Raw genomic sequence first — 16,436 nt, 5'->3', positions numbered from 1 at the left:
GAGTAACACACTGCGTGAGCAGATGCATTATCATGGTGGTAAAATCTGTCCACAAATCAGGCCATTATTGTCATACACTGTTACTCTTTTCAGAATCTCTAAATAGAAAGCTTGATTAACAATCTGACTTGGTGGAACAAACTCCAAATTCAATATTTCCCTCTCATCAAAAAAACAAATGAGCATCATCTTGATCTTTGATTTCACTTGACAAGCTTTTTATGGATAGGGTGACCATGGTGCCTGGCACTGGCTTGATTGATATTTGCTTTCGGGGTCATAAGAATATCAGAACGGCCTTGTAATGACTAGTAGTGGCCTTAGGAAAATGTCTGGGTTGCTTCAGAGCTGTTTTTTCCAAGCAAGGCATATTTCTGCTCAAAGCTCTTTTTCTTGGTCAGCCAGAACCCGAGGGACATATTTCACAAAGACCCTTGTCATGTTCCAAGCTTCTGTTAAAATCCACTGAGCCAAGTTCTGAGACCTTTCAGACAGCTTCTCCTCCCATCTCATCAAGGGTCTGCTACAGGTCTCTGAGCACAAACGCAGACACCTTGTTGACATTTTCGTCTGTTCGGGAAGTTGACAGACACCCAGAATGAGGTTTGTCATCGATCGACATTTCACCTTCATGGAAATGAGAAAACCACTGATATGCTTGAGTTTTTCCCATAGTGCTGTCCTTGTAAGCTGTGTTCAACATCACAACAGTTTCTGTGGCATTTTTCCCAAGCAGGAAACAAAATTTCACATCAGCACCCTGTTCTCTTAAATCAGCCATCAAAAAAAAAAAACAAACAAACACCAAACAACCCACAAGTGAAACTGCTTTCATGACAAGATTCACTCAAATAATGGACAAAATTGTCCATAATTTAATGATCTGAAAATTCACTGTGACCGGAGAGAACCTTCCCAGGTCCCGCTACTGGGTGCACTAACTTGAGGAGTTGCTCACTGCTGGCCTAGTGGGAGAAATGAGTGCTACGAAAGCTCCCCCAGCGGAGCTTTTATCCCATTTTTTTGGGGTGCCCCTCATATATTTTTCATAATAATATCTGACTTTCTTTCTAAAGCTCTTGCTGGATGGACACTGTAGTCTTGGGTACAATAAAGGGTGGCATCAAAACCGAGAAGGGAAACAAACGTACTTTGCAGCTGCCCTGAGTTCCATAACATTTCTTGTCTTCCCACTTCCATCCTCGAATGCTGTCTTATTTCCTACTGTCAAAGTGCCATTGTTGGTAGAGAAGTCGGGGAAACATCTCTGAAGAACTAGAAAAACAATTAAAATGATGGCCATCAATCTTTAAGAAAGTTCTTCCTTCATGATGTCTTTTCTATTCTTAGGCTCTGTTACTAATAATCAACTTCTTGCTACCCGGTGTGTAAACTGTACAGTATAGATAGCTAATTGCCCATTAGTTAACGATCTGAAGACTTTCTGAGAACTCTAATACTGAAAGAGAGAAGAAGTATGATCATGGTCTGAAGCCGCATTCTAAACCTGTTGATATTATTATCAATGATAGCTCCATCAAGTAATCATAGATAAAATGCATAACAGAGGTGTGCATACCAAACTGGCATACAAAACAATGGGCTCTTTATTCTGTTCATTCACAAAATACATTATATAAAGATAATCCCATACATTTCTTGATGCTGCATGTTTTGATGACAAAAACACCTAACCATTTTAGAGGGAAAAAAGGCAAATGGGATGTTAGACATTACTTCTAACTCACTTTGGTTCCTCCTAACTGCCATGCTTTTCTTTTTAATACATATATACTACATTCTTCAATCTACAGAAACATGTACCTTCCATAACAATATATAACTCTCCCTATAGCTTATATACTTTACTTACTGCTCTGATCAAATCTGATCTGATCTTCAGATCTTTAAGTAAGCTTATATGCTTCTTACAAGGTACCCAGTTGATTGAATGCCTGGATGAATTAAAATTTGTTATATATATTAAAAAAACAATTTAGAGACTCTTTGAGCAAAACCTTGAAAACTGGAGCTCTCAGTAAATAATTTTTGGGGAAATATGAATCAGCTCAAAATATATGCTAGACACCATTGCATTGTTGTTTGTAAAGTCTTTGGCTTTTTCATTTTCACACATTTTTAAAAGTAGTGGAAATGGAAATTCTGGAGTTAACAGAAGAGCCTTCCAAGGTATAGGCTAACGTTTCTGAGAATGAATCATGCTCAGTCTTCTGTATACATGTTTTAATTGGATATAATCTTTTCTTTACTGTAGTACTAAAAATATTTTCAAACTAATGAAGATCATTTAAAAAATCATTTTCACATATTTTTTCCTATAGGAAGCATCACAGATTTGGTTAATATGTAGTTTAAATCTAAAAGTATTAACATCTTTGATAAAAGAAATTGGTCTTCATAAAGCTTTTCCTGCCTATTTGGTTTTAAAATAAAACAGACTCAATGATTTGTTCAGTTCACCTCAGCTACTATTACATTTACAAATGTTTTAGTCCTTTTAGTCTCTTCATTTTCTATATCTTTCACTTTTCTGGCAAATTCTTGACACAGTAGCTTCTACGAGCTGCTTCTCTGATCTCTCATTCCAGTCAGTTTCTGCTTCCGCCCTGCCATGTGGAACTGTCATCTAATCTATCCCAATCATCTCCTACTTACAAAACCCTCCAAATTCTCTCTCTTCATTTTTGCTTGAACCCATTACTCATAAGAATGCTCACACCATAGTAGAACTCAGAATATTTGCTGTTGAATGGAATAACTTTCCTAAGTTATTTTGACATAGTAGACATCCCTTGCCATTGGCAATGTCTCTGTTGGTCTATGTGCCCAGATCCTCTCCTGCCCTCCTGCCTTTGTGTACACACTGACCTTGATCTACATAGGACTCCTGGGCAAACTTAACAAATCTGTATGCTGCAATGATTACATATACTCATGGCATATTTCAAAAATGAACTATGAAGAAAAATACAAAATTATTCACAGTCCTTTCATGCACAGTCAACTGTACAAACATGTTGATGAATTTCCTTCATCTTTAAGACATTCAAAACATTTTTTCATATTATACATTACATGAAATGATTCCTCTTTTTCTTAATATTCCTTTTTTAAGTATTTCCTTTTATAAAATTTTTTTCATTGGCTGGATTTCATTCATTACATGCAAAGTATTCCTTTAATTTTAAATATTCTTTGACTTTTTCCCAAAATACTACACTTTTCTTCATCAATCCCCTACTCTGTGGATACAAGTTAAATGTGATGTTTAGCTTGATTTCTCCCTCACTGGATGATAAGATAATATGTTTCATTACTTTTTAACAGTTTTATTGTTATATAATTCATGTACCATATAATTCAATCTTTGACTATATTAGAGAGTTGTGCAATTTTCACCACAATCAATTTTAGAACATTTTCTTCTTTCTTGTACTCATTATTATTACTTCCCCATTTCTCCTCAATCTCCTTGGCCATACCCTAAGAAACTACTAATCTAGTTACATCCCTATAGATTTGTCTACCCTAGACTTCATATAAAGAAAATCATGCATAAACGCCAGCAAAATAAAAAACAGAAAAGCCTCAATCAAAAGAAAACAGAAAATAATAATAAATAAAGCAGATTAAGAATGGATTAAAAGGGAAAACAAATGATGTTAAGTCCTAACCTAAATGTATCTGAGGGCAGGCTTTTTACACCCTGGTCAATGGTCCTAGTGAATTCAATGTAGGCTGATTCTTGGTGGATTTGGGGCTTTCACTGTCTTCCACAGCCTTCTGTAAATGGGTGCTTATTTATGCGCTAATACATTGCCCTTCTCTGATTTTAGATTTTATTTAAAGAAATAAAATAATACTTCATTTAGGAAACATAAATAACTTAAATTTCAAATTTATAAAGACAAATGTATCTCTTTTCCTCTCCCACCTCAGACAATTTCTGAAGAACCTGACGGTTGAATTTAGAGAGATGTCCATGCTTTATGTGTGTCCTTAGTTGGACTGGAAATCAATCTGATTGGAATTTTAAAAATCTATTTTTGTCATGTTTTGTTTATGCGATGCAAACCTAAAATCCTGATCCCCAGTGAAATAGCCCTGGTTGGAGTAAGGAGGATGGGTTTGAACATAATTTTGCCTTCTATTTAAATTTGGAACTTTCGGCCAACCACAGAAACTTCCTTGCCCTTAATCACCTCAGTCATGAAGCAAAGAGACAGAATTAAATAATTTCATGATATGTTCTGGGTTTCTGAGGTCAATTATCAGCTACTTACAAGGTTTGCTTGGAAAAATTGCTGTTGGACAATCTTCTTCCAATAAAATATCTGTGAGAGACTAAAATGGAAGAAAAAGTGTGTTAATAGTTCTGTCTCTGAAATGGCTACTTTTACTTTTATTATGAAAAGACTGTTCTTTAAAAAATTTAATGATCCTAGTTCTCTAAATTACTTTTTCTAGTAATACTGTCAGGTTATCACAAACACATGTCATACACACATATAATAAATATCCTTAAATGTCATAACCCCCATCCAATGGAATTAGCAATAATAAAACTAAACCCCTTGAAACCCAATATGCCCTTGAAATTGTGTTATCTTTGTGTTAGCTACATGCCATTTCCATTTGATACATGCCATCTCCCTGTTTTACTGGAAAAGCAACCTCTCATTTTGAAGACATTAGTATTTCACATATTGAACTTTTTACACAGCTCCCCGCCCCGCTGGCTCAACTCTCAGACCTGCAAAACCGTTTGAGGTTTCTTAAATGAGTGGCTATCAAAGTGGTTTGGGGGCTAAGATTGTACTTGTTACTAAGTAGTCACAGGTCTTCATTACCAGTGAATGGTGAACGCAAAACATCCATCCAAGTTGTGGATGTAAGAGAATCATTAAAATGGGTTTACTAGATACTCCAATTCTACAAAAGAATAGGCCATATACGTATTTGTGAGTGTGTATGTTTTAACTGAGTGTGACCTTTAGTAAATCATAGAAGATATGGGAACAAGTCCAATTAAACCACAAATTATCCTGAAGAGTGAAACACACATCAAAATTCTCCCTCGGCTGAAATTTAAGCCCACAAACCTTCTTAGGTTTAACAAAACTGGATTTGCAGAACTGCTTGTAGTATGCCCAGTGGGTTTGGTTGCTTTTGGTTCTGATTTGCATTTCCACATAGGTTACAAATCTTTCTGGGCAATGGGAGACACAGATCTGACGAGGAAAGGAACACAGTGATAGAAACGGAATTAGTTGAATAAAGTATGGGAGAGTCTTTATATTGCTATATTTTCAAATTATTCATCATAATTAGGAGCAACACAATACTTACCATCCAAGAATGTTAAACCTATTTTCTAATCTTATCATAAAAGATGAAAAGAAATTCCCTGTACCTGTTAACCGATCTCTCACCTGTGAACTTTGAGGTAGTGTTTAAGCTTTACAATAACTGAATTGTTAAAAATAAATAAAATAAAAATAACTGAATTGTTTTAAATTTTAATTTCCAAGTAAACATAGATCACCTACAACTGTGCAAAATAAAAGCAGCATCTCAAATATCTTTCATAGTTTTCCCCAATAGGAAAAACTTGTATAACGATAGTACAGTATCGAAACCAAGAAATTGGCATTGATACAATTTACTGGACTTTTTCAGATTTCATCAGCTTTTCTATGCACTCATTTGTGTATGTGTGTGTATTTTGTTCTTTGCAATTTTTATCACCCATATAGATAAATTTTAATAATAATTTTTTCCTGTAACTTTCTGATTTAAAATTTAAGAGTATAATTTAAGGTTAATTTTGCCAGCATATTTTATTTACAGTCAGACATAGACTCTAGCTTTTCATTGCGTGTATACATAAAACTGATTAAATATGAATATGCTCTGAATATTGATTCTTTATGTTATTAATAATTATCCCTGCTGGTGAATTCTCAACAAAAATTCACAAAACATAATTGGGGTCAGATCGCCAAAAGAAACTAACAAAAGTAGGACTTTCTGTCACAATCAATTATAATCTTTTTTCACCTCCAGTCTGTATGGAGAGAGAGGTCAACAATGCAATTACTTTACATTAATGAACTTTAGGGAGTTATCAGTGCCAAACCAGATCATTATGCTAGTCTACAGAGTCACCCCAGAGCGACTGAATCTAATTAGTAACTCCACGGAGAGGAAACAGAATCAGAGAAGAAGGACTCTATTAGGTTTGCTTTTGTATACAATTAAAAAAACAAAACGAATAAAGCACATATTAAGTTGTAGAGTTCAGGCAATCGCTGTGTGTCCTATCCTCAACCTTGAGTTCTTCTATGTGAAAGCCTCCTCAATCCCGGTTCCCTTCTCCCTGCAGTCCTTTGGTAATTATTCTCACTGGTGTGTATCTGGAAGTTCTGTGTGCAACTAGATAAACCACAGCTACTGAAATGACTTATTGTTTCTATTTTGGGGTCATGGACATTCTGTGTCAACTCTGCATCTAAGTTAGCAGGGGGATGATCAGACAGATGCCTCACATTTCAGTTGAAACAGTAGCAGCAGTCCAAATTCCTTCTAGAAGCTTTGACAAGAAAAAGGGCCATTACCACATTAATATCTACGTATCTATTTTTTCCCCAGAGCCTTTCATAGACACATGTACTTGTTAATATACAATACTCAATCACATATGCCCATAAAAGCAATCTGTCAGAATTCTCACAGGTACATTTCACAAAGGTTGAATAGCTGGTGGAGCCATTCACAGAGCCCAGTATGCCTACGCTGTTTAGAAGAAGGGTAAGGTCATTATCAATAAAAACAAAAGTTCGCCTTAATTGGAGGTAAACTGAATAAGCAAGTAATGGATTGACAGATACCTTATAGATATTAGATTTTGACAATTTAATTAGATGACTACAGAAGCACCTCAGCTAGTTCTCTTACTGTATATATATATAATTTATTAAAAGGATTACCGAAGACAATAATATTTTCAAAGGGATTAAATTATAGTGAAAACAAAATAGGGACCATGATATTTTAAGTATTTATAAATATGAAAGGAGCTTCACAAAATTCATAGAAAAATTCCATTATCTTTTAATTCAGTTTTTCCATTAACTTTTTGAAACCCTTTTGTGTAAATACATACTTTACATATAAACATATGGATTGCAACTCATTGTAAATAAAAAAAGAATCATCACAACTGGACCAATAGACAACAGAAATGTCAAGGATTTCATTTTGTTTGATCCATAACTAATACTAATAGAAGTAGTGGTAAAGAAATCAAGTCATGTATTATGCAGGGCAAATATGCTACAAAAGACCTCTTTGAAATGCTGAAGAGCAAAGATTTCACTTTGAGAACTCAGTGTGATTGACCCAAACCATGATATTTTCAATCATGTCATACTTGTGAAATTTGAACAATGAGTAAAGAAAACCACAAAAGAATTGATGCATTTGAATTATTGTGTTGGCAAAGAAATAACATTGAAAATATCGTGAACTGCCAGAAGAACAATCCATCTCAAAAGAATTACAGTCAGAATGCTCCTTAGAAGTGAGAATGGCCTGTGAAGCTCACCTTTCTGACATGATCATTGAAGCTGAAATGGGTGCATAAGCAAATGTGGTGAAGAAAGCTAATGGTGCCTGGCTATTACAGGATATAGTGTCTGGGGTCTTAAAGGCTTGAAGTTAAACAAGTGGCCATCTAGTAGGGAAGCAACAAAGCCCACACGAAAGAAGCACACCAGCCTGTGTGATCACAAGGTGTCAATGGGATCAGGTATCAGTCATCAGAAGATCCAAAACAGTCATATTGCTGTGAATGAGGGGGATCAGAGAGGACACCCAAAGTTCATCTGTAAACAATTGGACATCCCCTCACAGAAGGGTGACAAGGAAGGGATGAGCCAGCCAGCGTCCAGTATAGCACTGATGAAACACACAACATTCCTCTAGTTCTTTAATGCTCCCCCACCACACTATCATGATACCAGTGTTTACATTACAAATCTGGCTAGACCAGAGCATGTACATTGGTACAGATAAGAGCTCTTGATGCACAGAAGCCTGGACAGATTACCCCCCCTCCCCAGGTAGGTGGGGGAAGGTAGGGGGTGGAGAAAGGTGAAACTGATTGCAATGATCAATGTATAACAACCCCCTCCAGGGGGACAAACAACAGAAACATGAGTGATGGGAGACAGTGGACAGTGTAAGATATGAAAATAATAATAGTCTATAATTTATCAAGGGTTTATGAGGAGGGAAGGGTGTGAGGAGGGAGGGGAAAAGATGAGTTGATACCAAGGGCTCAAATAGGAAGAAAATGTTTTTAAAATGATGATGGCAACATATGCACAAATGTGCTTGATACAATGCATGTATGGACTATTATAAGAGCTGTAAGAGCCCCCAGTGAAATGCTTAAATAAGAAGAAGTGAGAAGGGCTAGACTTCATCTTGTCTACTTTGGAAATGTTATAAGGTGAGTCCAGTCCCTGAAAAAGCACAGCATGCTTGGTAGAGTAGAGGAACCATGAAATAGAGAAAAACACTGAACAGATGGACTAACACAACTTTCACAGTAGGCTCAGCATAACAAACTTTGTGAATATGGTGCAGGACTGGGCAGCACCTAACAACAACCACTACATACATACACATGATAGTGCTCTATATGTGACGTACAAGCCCGGCTATGCAGCGATTCATTAAGTGCGTAGCTATTAACTGCAAGGTTGGTGATTTGCACTTACCTAGTAGCCAAGAAAACCCTATAAAGCAGTTCCATTGTGTCACATAGGGCCTCTATGAGTCAGAATAGCTCAGTTGCACCAAACACATTGCGCTACTAACCAGAAGGTCAGCAATTCGAAACCACCAGTTGCTCCTCGGGCTAAAGGTGAGGCTTTCTATTCTGGTCAAAAGTTACAGTCTTGAAAACTCACAGGGGTAGTTCTGCCCTGGACGACAGGGTTGTTATGAGTCAGAATGGACTCAAAGGTGGTGAGAAACAGCCATTAAAATGGCAAAAATGGGTTATGTTAAAGAGAATCACATCAGATCTCATTCCAGACACAAGCGAGTTGTGGAAAAAAAACCTAAAGCAATATAACAACTACTCTTTATTCCCTCTGTCCATCAAACCAATCTGCTCACTTTAAGTAGGGTACTTATTAGTGGTAATCAACATATAATTAGCCAAAAATGAAGGTCACATTGAAGTTAGATATCTTACGTGATCACAGTCTGTTCTTTAAAGGCTTGCTAAACATGTCTGGACTATGCTGGTCTGGTTAATAAAAACATAATGCATAAGTATGTGACTTACCTCAGTAGATAAACCATTGTTTGACAGAGTAAAAAGTAAATATGCATTATCAGCAGTTAATAGATATTCTGACTCAGTTCTGATTTCTCTGTGAACCACAAAGGGCACTTATAATATATTTTGCTATTGTCATTTTTACATCTTTAATGCATAAAGTTTTAAAACTCCCTTATAAATTAGGATTTGGTTAGTGGACAAAAGATTTACACCAGAGGTTAAAACACTATATTTGCTATGAATAAAGAATGATACAGTACATCATTTTGGAAGCTTAGAACACCCAAACATTATAATGCACATGAACTTTTTTCTTTTGTTTCACCATGAGAATGATAGATTAGTTTAGAATAGTGGGGAAATTTCTGGACTTGGAGTAAGAAGGTATTTGTTCACCATTTATTTAACAAATATTTATGATCACCAACTCTGAATTGGTCCAGAGACTATGTCTGTCCACAAAAGTGAATAAAACAGATTAAAACCACAAATTCTAGAACTTTGTCTTTGAATAGGGGGAAATGGATAACAACAAAGAGGTAAAACATCAGGGATGGAACTTTGCCCCTCACAGAATCCTGGAGGGGCAGGGAGGGGCACTATACAGAGCTGTGCTTTCAGAAACCCATGGGGGCAGTTCCACCCGGTCTTATCAGGCAGCTATGAGTTGGAATTGACTTGATGACAGTGAGTTGGGAGGGGTTTTATTTGATAAAATGTATCATTTTGGCTGGGCCATGCTTTTCAGTGGTTTGATAATTATATAATGAGGTACTCATCTTTTATAGTATGCTTAGTTAACCAGCTGTAATGGGACTAGGGTGGGATCCTTACTCAGGTTATAGCACTGATCTGATATAAGGGGAATTTCCCTGGGTGTGACCTGTTATCACCTTTTACCTTGCAAGAGAGGAAAAGATAGAGAAGCAACAAGTGCAGTAAGGACCTACCACCAAGAAAGATCTGTGAGCTGAGCCCCTCCTCTGGTCCAGGGATCTCTGTGTTTAGAACTTTCTAGACCCAGAAGATTGAAGACAAGACACACGGAGATCTCCAAAGGCACTGGGCCCACAGAGGTTGGAAAGAGACAAGGCCCTTCCCCAAGAGCCAACAGAGAAAGGAAACCTTCCCCTACTGCTGTCACCTTGACTTAGAATTTCTAACCTCCTACATTGGAGGAAAACAGCTTTCTATTTGCTAAAGCCAGTCACTTTTAGCATCTCTTTTAGACAGCGCTAGATAACTAAGGCCAGTAATAAGTGCTGTAGTACAAACTAAGATGAAAAGGAGGCCTAAAGGGAAGGAGTGGCTCAGTGGGCTTTCAGTTTTACATAGGTAATCATCAATGACCTCATTAAGAAGGTGATCTTTGAAGAAGCCTAGTGTTCACAGCCACCACTTGTCTGCTAAAGGCTGCCATACTGTGGGGGTCTCTGTGTTACTGTGATGCTGGAAGCTATGTCACCGGTATTTCAAGTTCTGGCAGGGTCACCCCAAGTGAATAGGTTTCAGCAGAACTTCTAGACTAAGAACAGACAACTAAGAAGGACCTGGCTCCCTGCTTCAGAGGAAATAGCTGCTGAAAACCTTAGTGTAGCTTCAAAACACTATCAAATACTGAAGAACTAATGAATGGAAACAGAACGTTGTCAGTAATCATGCTGGAGAATGGTCCTTTGGGTTGGAGGGCACTCGAATGTGACTGGGGATGAGCTAATTTCTCAGACTGGAATTGACCGTGGTAACGTAAGCCGAGTAAAGTTGGTGGGAGTGGAGACTTTGGGATCTTCATTTGCTGATGGCGAATGATCAAAGGCAAGGAAAACAGCTACAAAAATCTGCATAGGATTGGAACTAGGAATGTGCAAAGTATGAATCTAGGAAAATTGGCAGCCCTCAAAATAGAAATGGAATGCTTAAAAATTGATATCCTTGGCATTAATGAGCTGAAATGGACTGGTATTTACCATTTTAAATAAAAAAATCATGATTTACTATGCAGGAAATAACACAATCAAGAGGAATAGTATGGCATTCACTGTCAAAAAGGACATTGCAAAATCAATCATGAAGTACAATGCTGTCTGTCATTGGATTATATCTATCTTCTTGCAAAGATATCTAATCAATACAACTATTATTAAAATTTATGCACCAACCATAAAAGCTAGTTATGAAGAAATTGAGGAATTCTACCAACTACAGTTGGAAATTGAGCAAACATGAAATCAAGATGCATTGAACATTATTGGCAAGTGGAATGCAAAAGTTGGAAACAGAGAGGAAGGAATAGTAGTTTGAATATATGGACTTGGTGATAGAAATGAAGCTGGAGATCCCATTATAGAATTTTGCAAGACCAATGACTTCTTCATCACAAATACCCTATTCACCAACACAAAGGGCGACTATATAGTTGAACTTCCCCAGATGGAATTCACAGAAATAAAAATGACTACATCTGTGGAAAGAGACACTGGAGAAGTTCATTATCAGCAGCTAAAACCAGGCCAGGGTCTGACTGTGGAACAGACCATCAATTGATCATACATAAGTTTAGGATAAAGCTGAAGAAAATGTAAATAAGTCCAAGAGAGCTAACTTATCACCTTGAGTCTATCCCGCCTGAATTTCAAGAACATAAAAGAACAGATTTGCTTCATTGACCAATAATGAAAGAAGACCTGATGATTCATGGCAAGACATTCAGACCATCACTCGGGGGAAGCAAAAGGCCATTAAAAAGACACGAAAGAGAAGATCAAAGTGGATGTCAGAAGGTACTCTGAAATTTGCATAGAGTACCTAAAGCAAATGGAATAAATAATGAAGTCAAAGAGCTGAAAAGAAAATTTCCAAGGGCAACTCAAAAGACAAACCAAATACTATAATGAAATATGCAAAGACCTAGAAATAGAAAACCAAAAGGGAAGACCACATGCAGCATATCTTAAATTGAAAAAATCCTCAACAAATTCAAGCCTCGAGTTGCAATTTTGAAAGGTTCTCAAGGCATAATAACTAATGATGCAGGAAGTATCAAGAGAATAAGGAAAGAGTGCAGAGAGTCACTCTGCCAAAATGGACTAATCTAAATTCCATCCTTTCAGAAGACAGCATATGAGCAAGAACCAATGGTGATGAAGAAAGAAGTTCAAGCTGCAGTGAAGGCATTGGCCAAAAAAAAGGCTCCAGGAACTGATGGAATAACCATCGAAATGTTTCAGCAAACTAATGAAAAACTAGAAACTCTCATCTGTGCTCAGGGACCTTGTAAGACAGATACTTGGCCAACTCACTGGAAGAGATTTATATTTGTACCCAATCATATGGAAGGGGATCCCAAAGAATGCATGTATTATAGAACAATATCACTGATGTCACAAGCCAGTAAAATTTTGCTTAAGATAATCCCAAAATGGTTATAACTGTACGTTGACAGTGAGCTGCCAGAGGATCAGGACAGGTTCAGAAGAGTATATGGAACAAGAGGGATCACTGCTGATGTCAGATGGATCTTGGCTAAAAGCAGAGAATCCCAGAATGACGCTTACTTCTGCTTTATTGACTGTGCCAAGGCCTTCAACTCTGTGAATCATAATTAACTATGGACAACCTTGAGAAGAATGGGAATTCCAGAATACTCATTACACTCATGAGGAAGTTGTACATGGATCAAGAGGCAGATATGCGAACAGAACAAGGGAACACTGCCTGGTTTAATATTAGGACAGGTGTATAAGAGTGTTGTATCTTCTCACTATACTTGTTTAATCTGTATGCTGAAAAAAATCATCAGAGAATCTAGCTTAAATGAGAATCAGACATCAGGATTGGACAAAATTTTATTAACACCTTTGATATGCAGATGACACAATCTTGCTTACTGAAAGTGAGGGGGACTTGAAGTACTTGCCGATGAAGCTGAAAGATTGTAGCCTTCAGTATGGATTTCAATTTAATGTAGAGAGATCAAACTCCTTACCCTGGCACCAATAGGTAACATCATGGTAAATGGAGAAAAGTTTGAAGTTGACAAGGATTTAGTCTCATTTGGATCCACAGTCACTGCTCATGGAAGCAGCAGTCAAGAGATCAAAAGACAAGTTGCATTAGGAAATCTGCTGCATGAGACCTCTTTAGGATATTAAAAAGCAAAGATGTTACTTTGAAGACTAAGGTGCGCCTGACCCAAACCATGATATATTCCATTGCCTCGTATGCATGTAGAAGTTTGAAGACTGAAGTTCAGAAGACTAACGAGAATTGATGCATTTGAATGTGGTGCTGGAGAAGAGTATTGAAAGTACCATGATTTGCTGAAATGACAAACCGATCTGTCTTGGAAGAAGTAGGGCCAGAGTGTTCCTTATAGGCAAGGATGGTGAGATTTCATCTTAGATACTTTGGCCTTGTGACAGATAGGTTTTCTGTGCCAACATGGCTCCCATAGGAACATGTGGGTGGAGTTTAGGGTGTCAATCAGGTCACAGCTTGAGGGAGACAAATGGAATTCCTAGGCTGGCCTCCATCTCTCTTCCCAGAGACAGGCCACCTCACTCTCTCTGTTTTCACCTTCCTGTTGACAAGACACGTGGAGCCACACTGAGACCTGCGAGAGCCCTGGAGATGCTTCCACCACCACTGGATCCACAAGACTTTGCACCCACTGGCCTGTGATCTTTCTGTGTTTTGCATCATTGCATATGCTGCGTGAGTCTGAAGAAGGATTTATGGACTAGTTTCAGAATTATGGGTTAATATTGGATTATGGACTTGGCTAGACTGGTATTTTTTTTAAATTATTTTATTGGGGGCTCGTACAATTCTTATCACAACCCATACATCCATCATGTCAAGCACATTTGTACATTTGTTGCCATCATCATTCTCAAAACATTTTCTTTCTACTTTAGCCTTTGATATAAACTCCTCATTTTACCCCCTCCATACATGTTCCCCCATCCCTCATGAACCCTTGATAATTTATAAATTATTATTTTGTCATATCTTACACCGTCTGACATCTCCCTGGGATGTTTTCGTAATATACAATTACTCTTTGATATAAAGCTCTTTCTTAAACATATATGAGTGTCTCTGGATTTTTTTTCTCTTGTCGTCCTGGTCTAATAAAGGCATGCTGTCAGGAAATTCAGATCTCCGGAGAAGAACATCATGTTCGGTGAAGGGGCAGCAAAGGAGAGGACGGCCTTCAAGCAAATGGATGGACACAGTGGCTACAACAAAGGGCTCAGGCACAGAAACAATTGTGAGGGTGGTTCAGGACTGGGTAGTGTTTGGTTGTGTTGTGCATAAGGTCGTATGTGCATATCTCAAACTGACTTGACAGGACCTAACAACAACAAGTGATCACACCATCTAGACACCTGGAGGAATGTAGACAGGAAAGCAACAAGGGTTAAAACTCTGAGGCCAGAAAAATGGTGTGAAATTACTGTCTAGAAGAATATGCTGGTGAATGAATGAGAGGGTTATAGAATTGGAAGGCATCAAAAGCCTACTCGCGATTAGGGTCACCTGAATGTAAAATATCACCATTAGGGATTATTGAGGATTCCTTTCCAGGAACATTTCACTGTAGGGAGGAGGGAAAGTGTTGCATTTAGTCAGGAACAAGGCCTTGTCAAGGAGAGTTGGTGGTACAATGATTAAGTACACTTTCAACCAAAAGTTCACATTTCATACTCATCAATGGCTCCACAGAAGAAAATACCTTGTGGTATGCTCATGGGAGATTGCAGCCTAGGAAGCTCTATGGGGCAATTCTTTGTTCAGCATGGTGGCTATAAGTCAGAGTCAATTTAACAATACACAATAAAAACAGTTTAAAAAAGGGACTTCAAACAATGACCCTGGAATCTAAGTCAGGTAAGGAGGGAGATGAAACATGAGGGCACAGAGGAATCTTTCAAAGTGTTGAGTCAGACCAGTAGCTTGTGGGTACTGGGGAGGAGTCACTGGAGTTGGATTATTACAGGTGAGAGAGGAATGTTAGAGTGAGAGAGGCTGCAAGCTAGAAATTAAATTGACAAAACATTAGTAATTATTGATACTGACAAGGTCAAGGACTTGACCTTGTGAATGGGTAGCAGAGATAGAGAACACGATCTTGTGAAAGAAGTTGTCACAAAACTAAGATGCTAGGATTCTACATGGGCTTTTTCCGTATCAGGAAATAAAATTTCAAAAGCCTTGAGAGAGATGAAAAAACAAAGCAATAAAGCAAATTTATGAACCAGGTCCTGGATATGGTTATTGGCACAATGGAACCAACAAAAATCAAATAGGACAGAAGTCAACTAAGTTTTTGAGATACATGTATTGCCAAAGAAATTATAAGCTGGCCTGAACAATTATTGGAATCTTAAAATAATCTCTGAGGCAATAGCATCTGGGGTCCTAAAGGCTTGAAGGTAAAAAAGTGGCCATCTAGCTCAGAAGCAACCAAGCCCACATGGAAGAAGCACACCAGCCTGTGTGATCACGAGGGGCCAAAGGGATTAGGTTTCAGGCATCAGAGAAGAAAAAATCATATCATTGTGTGCTCACCTTCCCCATATGATCACTGAAGACTAATGGGCGAATAAGCAAATGTGATAGAGAAAGCTGATGATGCCCAGCTATCAAAATATATAGTGTCTGGCTTCTTAAAGGGTCGAAGGTAAACAAGCAGCCTTCTAACAGAGAAGCAACAAAGCCCACATTGAAGAAACACACCAAACCTGTAGGATCATGAGGTGTCAAAGGGATCAGGTATCAGGCATCAAGTAAAAAAAAATCATATCATTGTGAATGAGGGGGAGTGGAGATTGGGGACCCAAAGCCCATCTGTGGGCAACTGGACATCCCCTTACAGAAGGGTCACGGGGAGGAGACGAGCAAGTAGTTGGTGCAGCATAGCAAAGATGAAACATACAACTTTCCTCTAGTTCTTTAATGCTTCCTCCCCCACCCCACCCCCCACTATCACGATCCCAATTCTACCTTACAAATTAGACTAGACCAGAGGATGTACACTGGTACAGATAGGAAC

At 38.0% G+C, this 16,436-nt stretch overlaps 1 protein-coding gene across 1 annotated transcript in view; it reads right to left on the bottom strand.

Annotated features, from left to right (window-relative positions):
• SLC44A5 (solute carrier family 44 member 5) overlaps positions 1-16,436 on the bottom strand; it is a 189,106-nt gene that overhangs the window by 74,972 nt on the left and 97,698 nt on the right. Inside the window, exons 5-7 of the mRNA XM_045292176.1 lie at positions 5,124-5,252; positions 4,305-4,365; positions 1,152-1,275 (exon numbers count right to left, since the gene is read on the bottom strand). Coding sequence (XP_045148111.1) covers positions 1,152-1,275; positions 4,305-4,365; positions 5,124-5,252 — 314 coding nt within the window. The remainder of the gene's footprint in view (positions 1-1,151; positions 1,276-4,304; positions 4,366-5,123; positions 5,253-16,436) is intronic.

Source organism: Echinops telfairi, unplaced genomic scaffold (genome assembly GCF_000313985.2).
Source record: "Echinops telfairi isolate 266 unplaced genomic scaffold, ASM31398v2 ScPeMD7_443;HRSCAF=831, whole genome shotgun sequence".
NCBI classification, from domain to species: Eukaryota; Metazoa; Chordata; class Mammalia; order Afrosoricida; family Tenrecidae; genus Echinops; species Echinops telfairi.
Note: the sequence above shows the minus strand (reverse complement) of the source record. Positions and strands in the feature narration are given on the sequence as shown.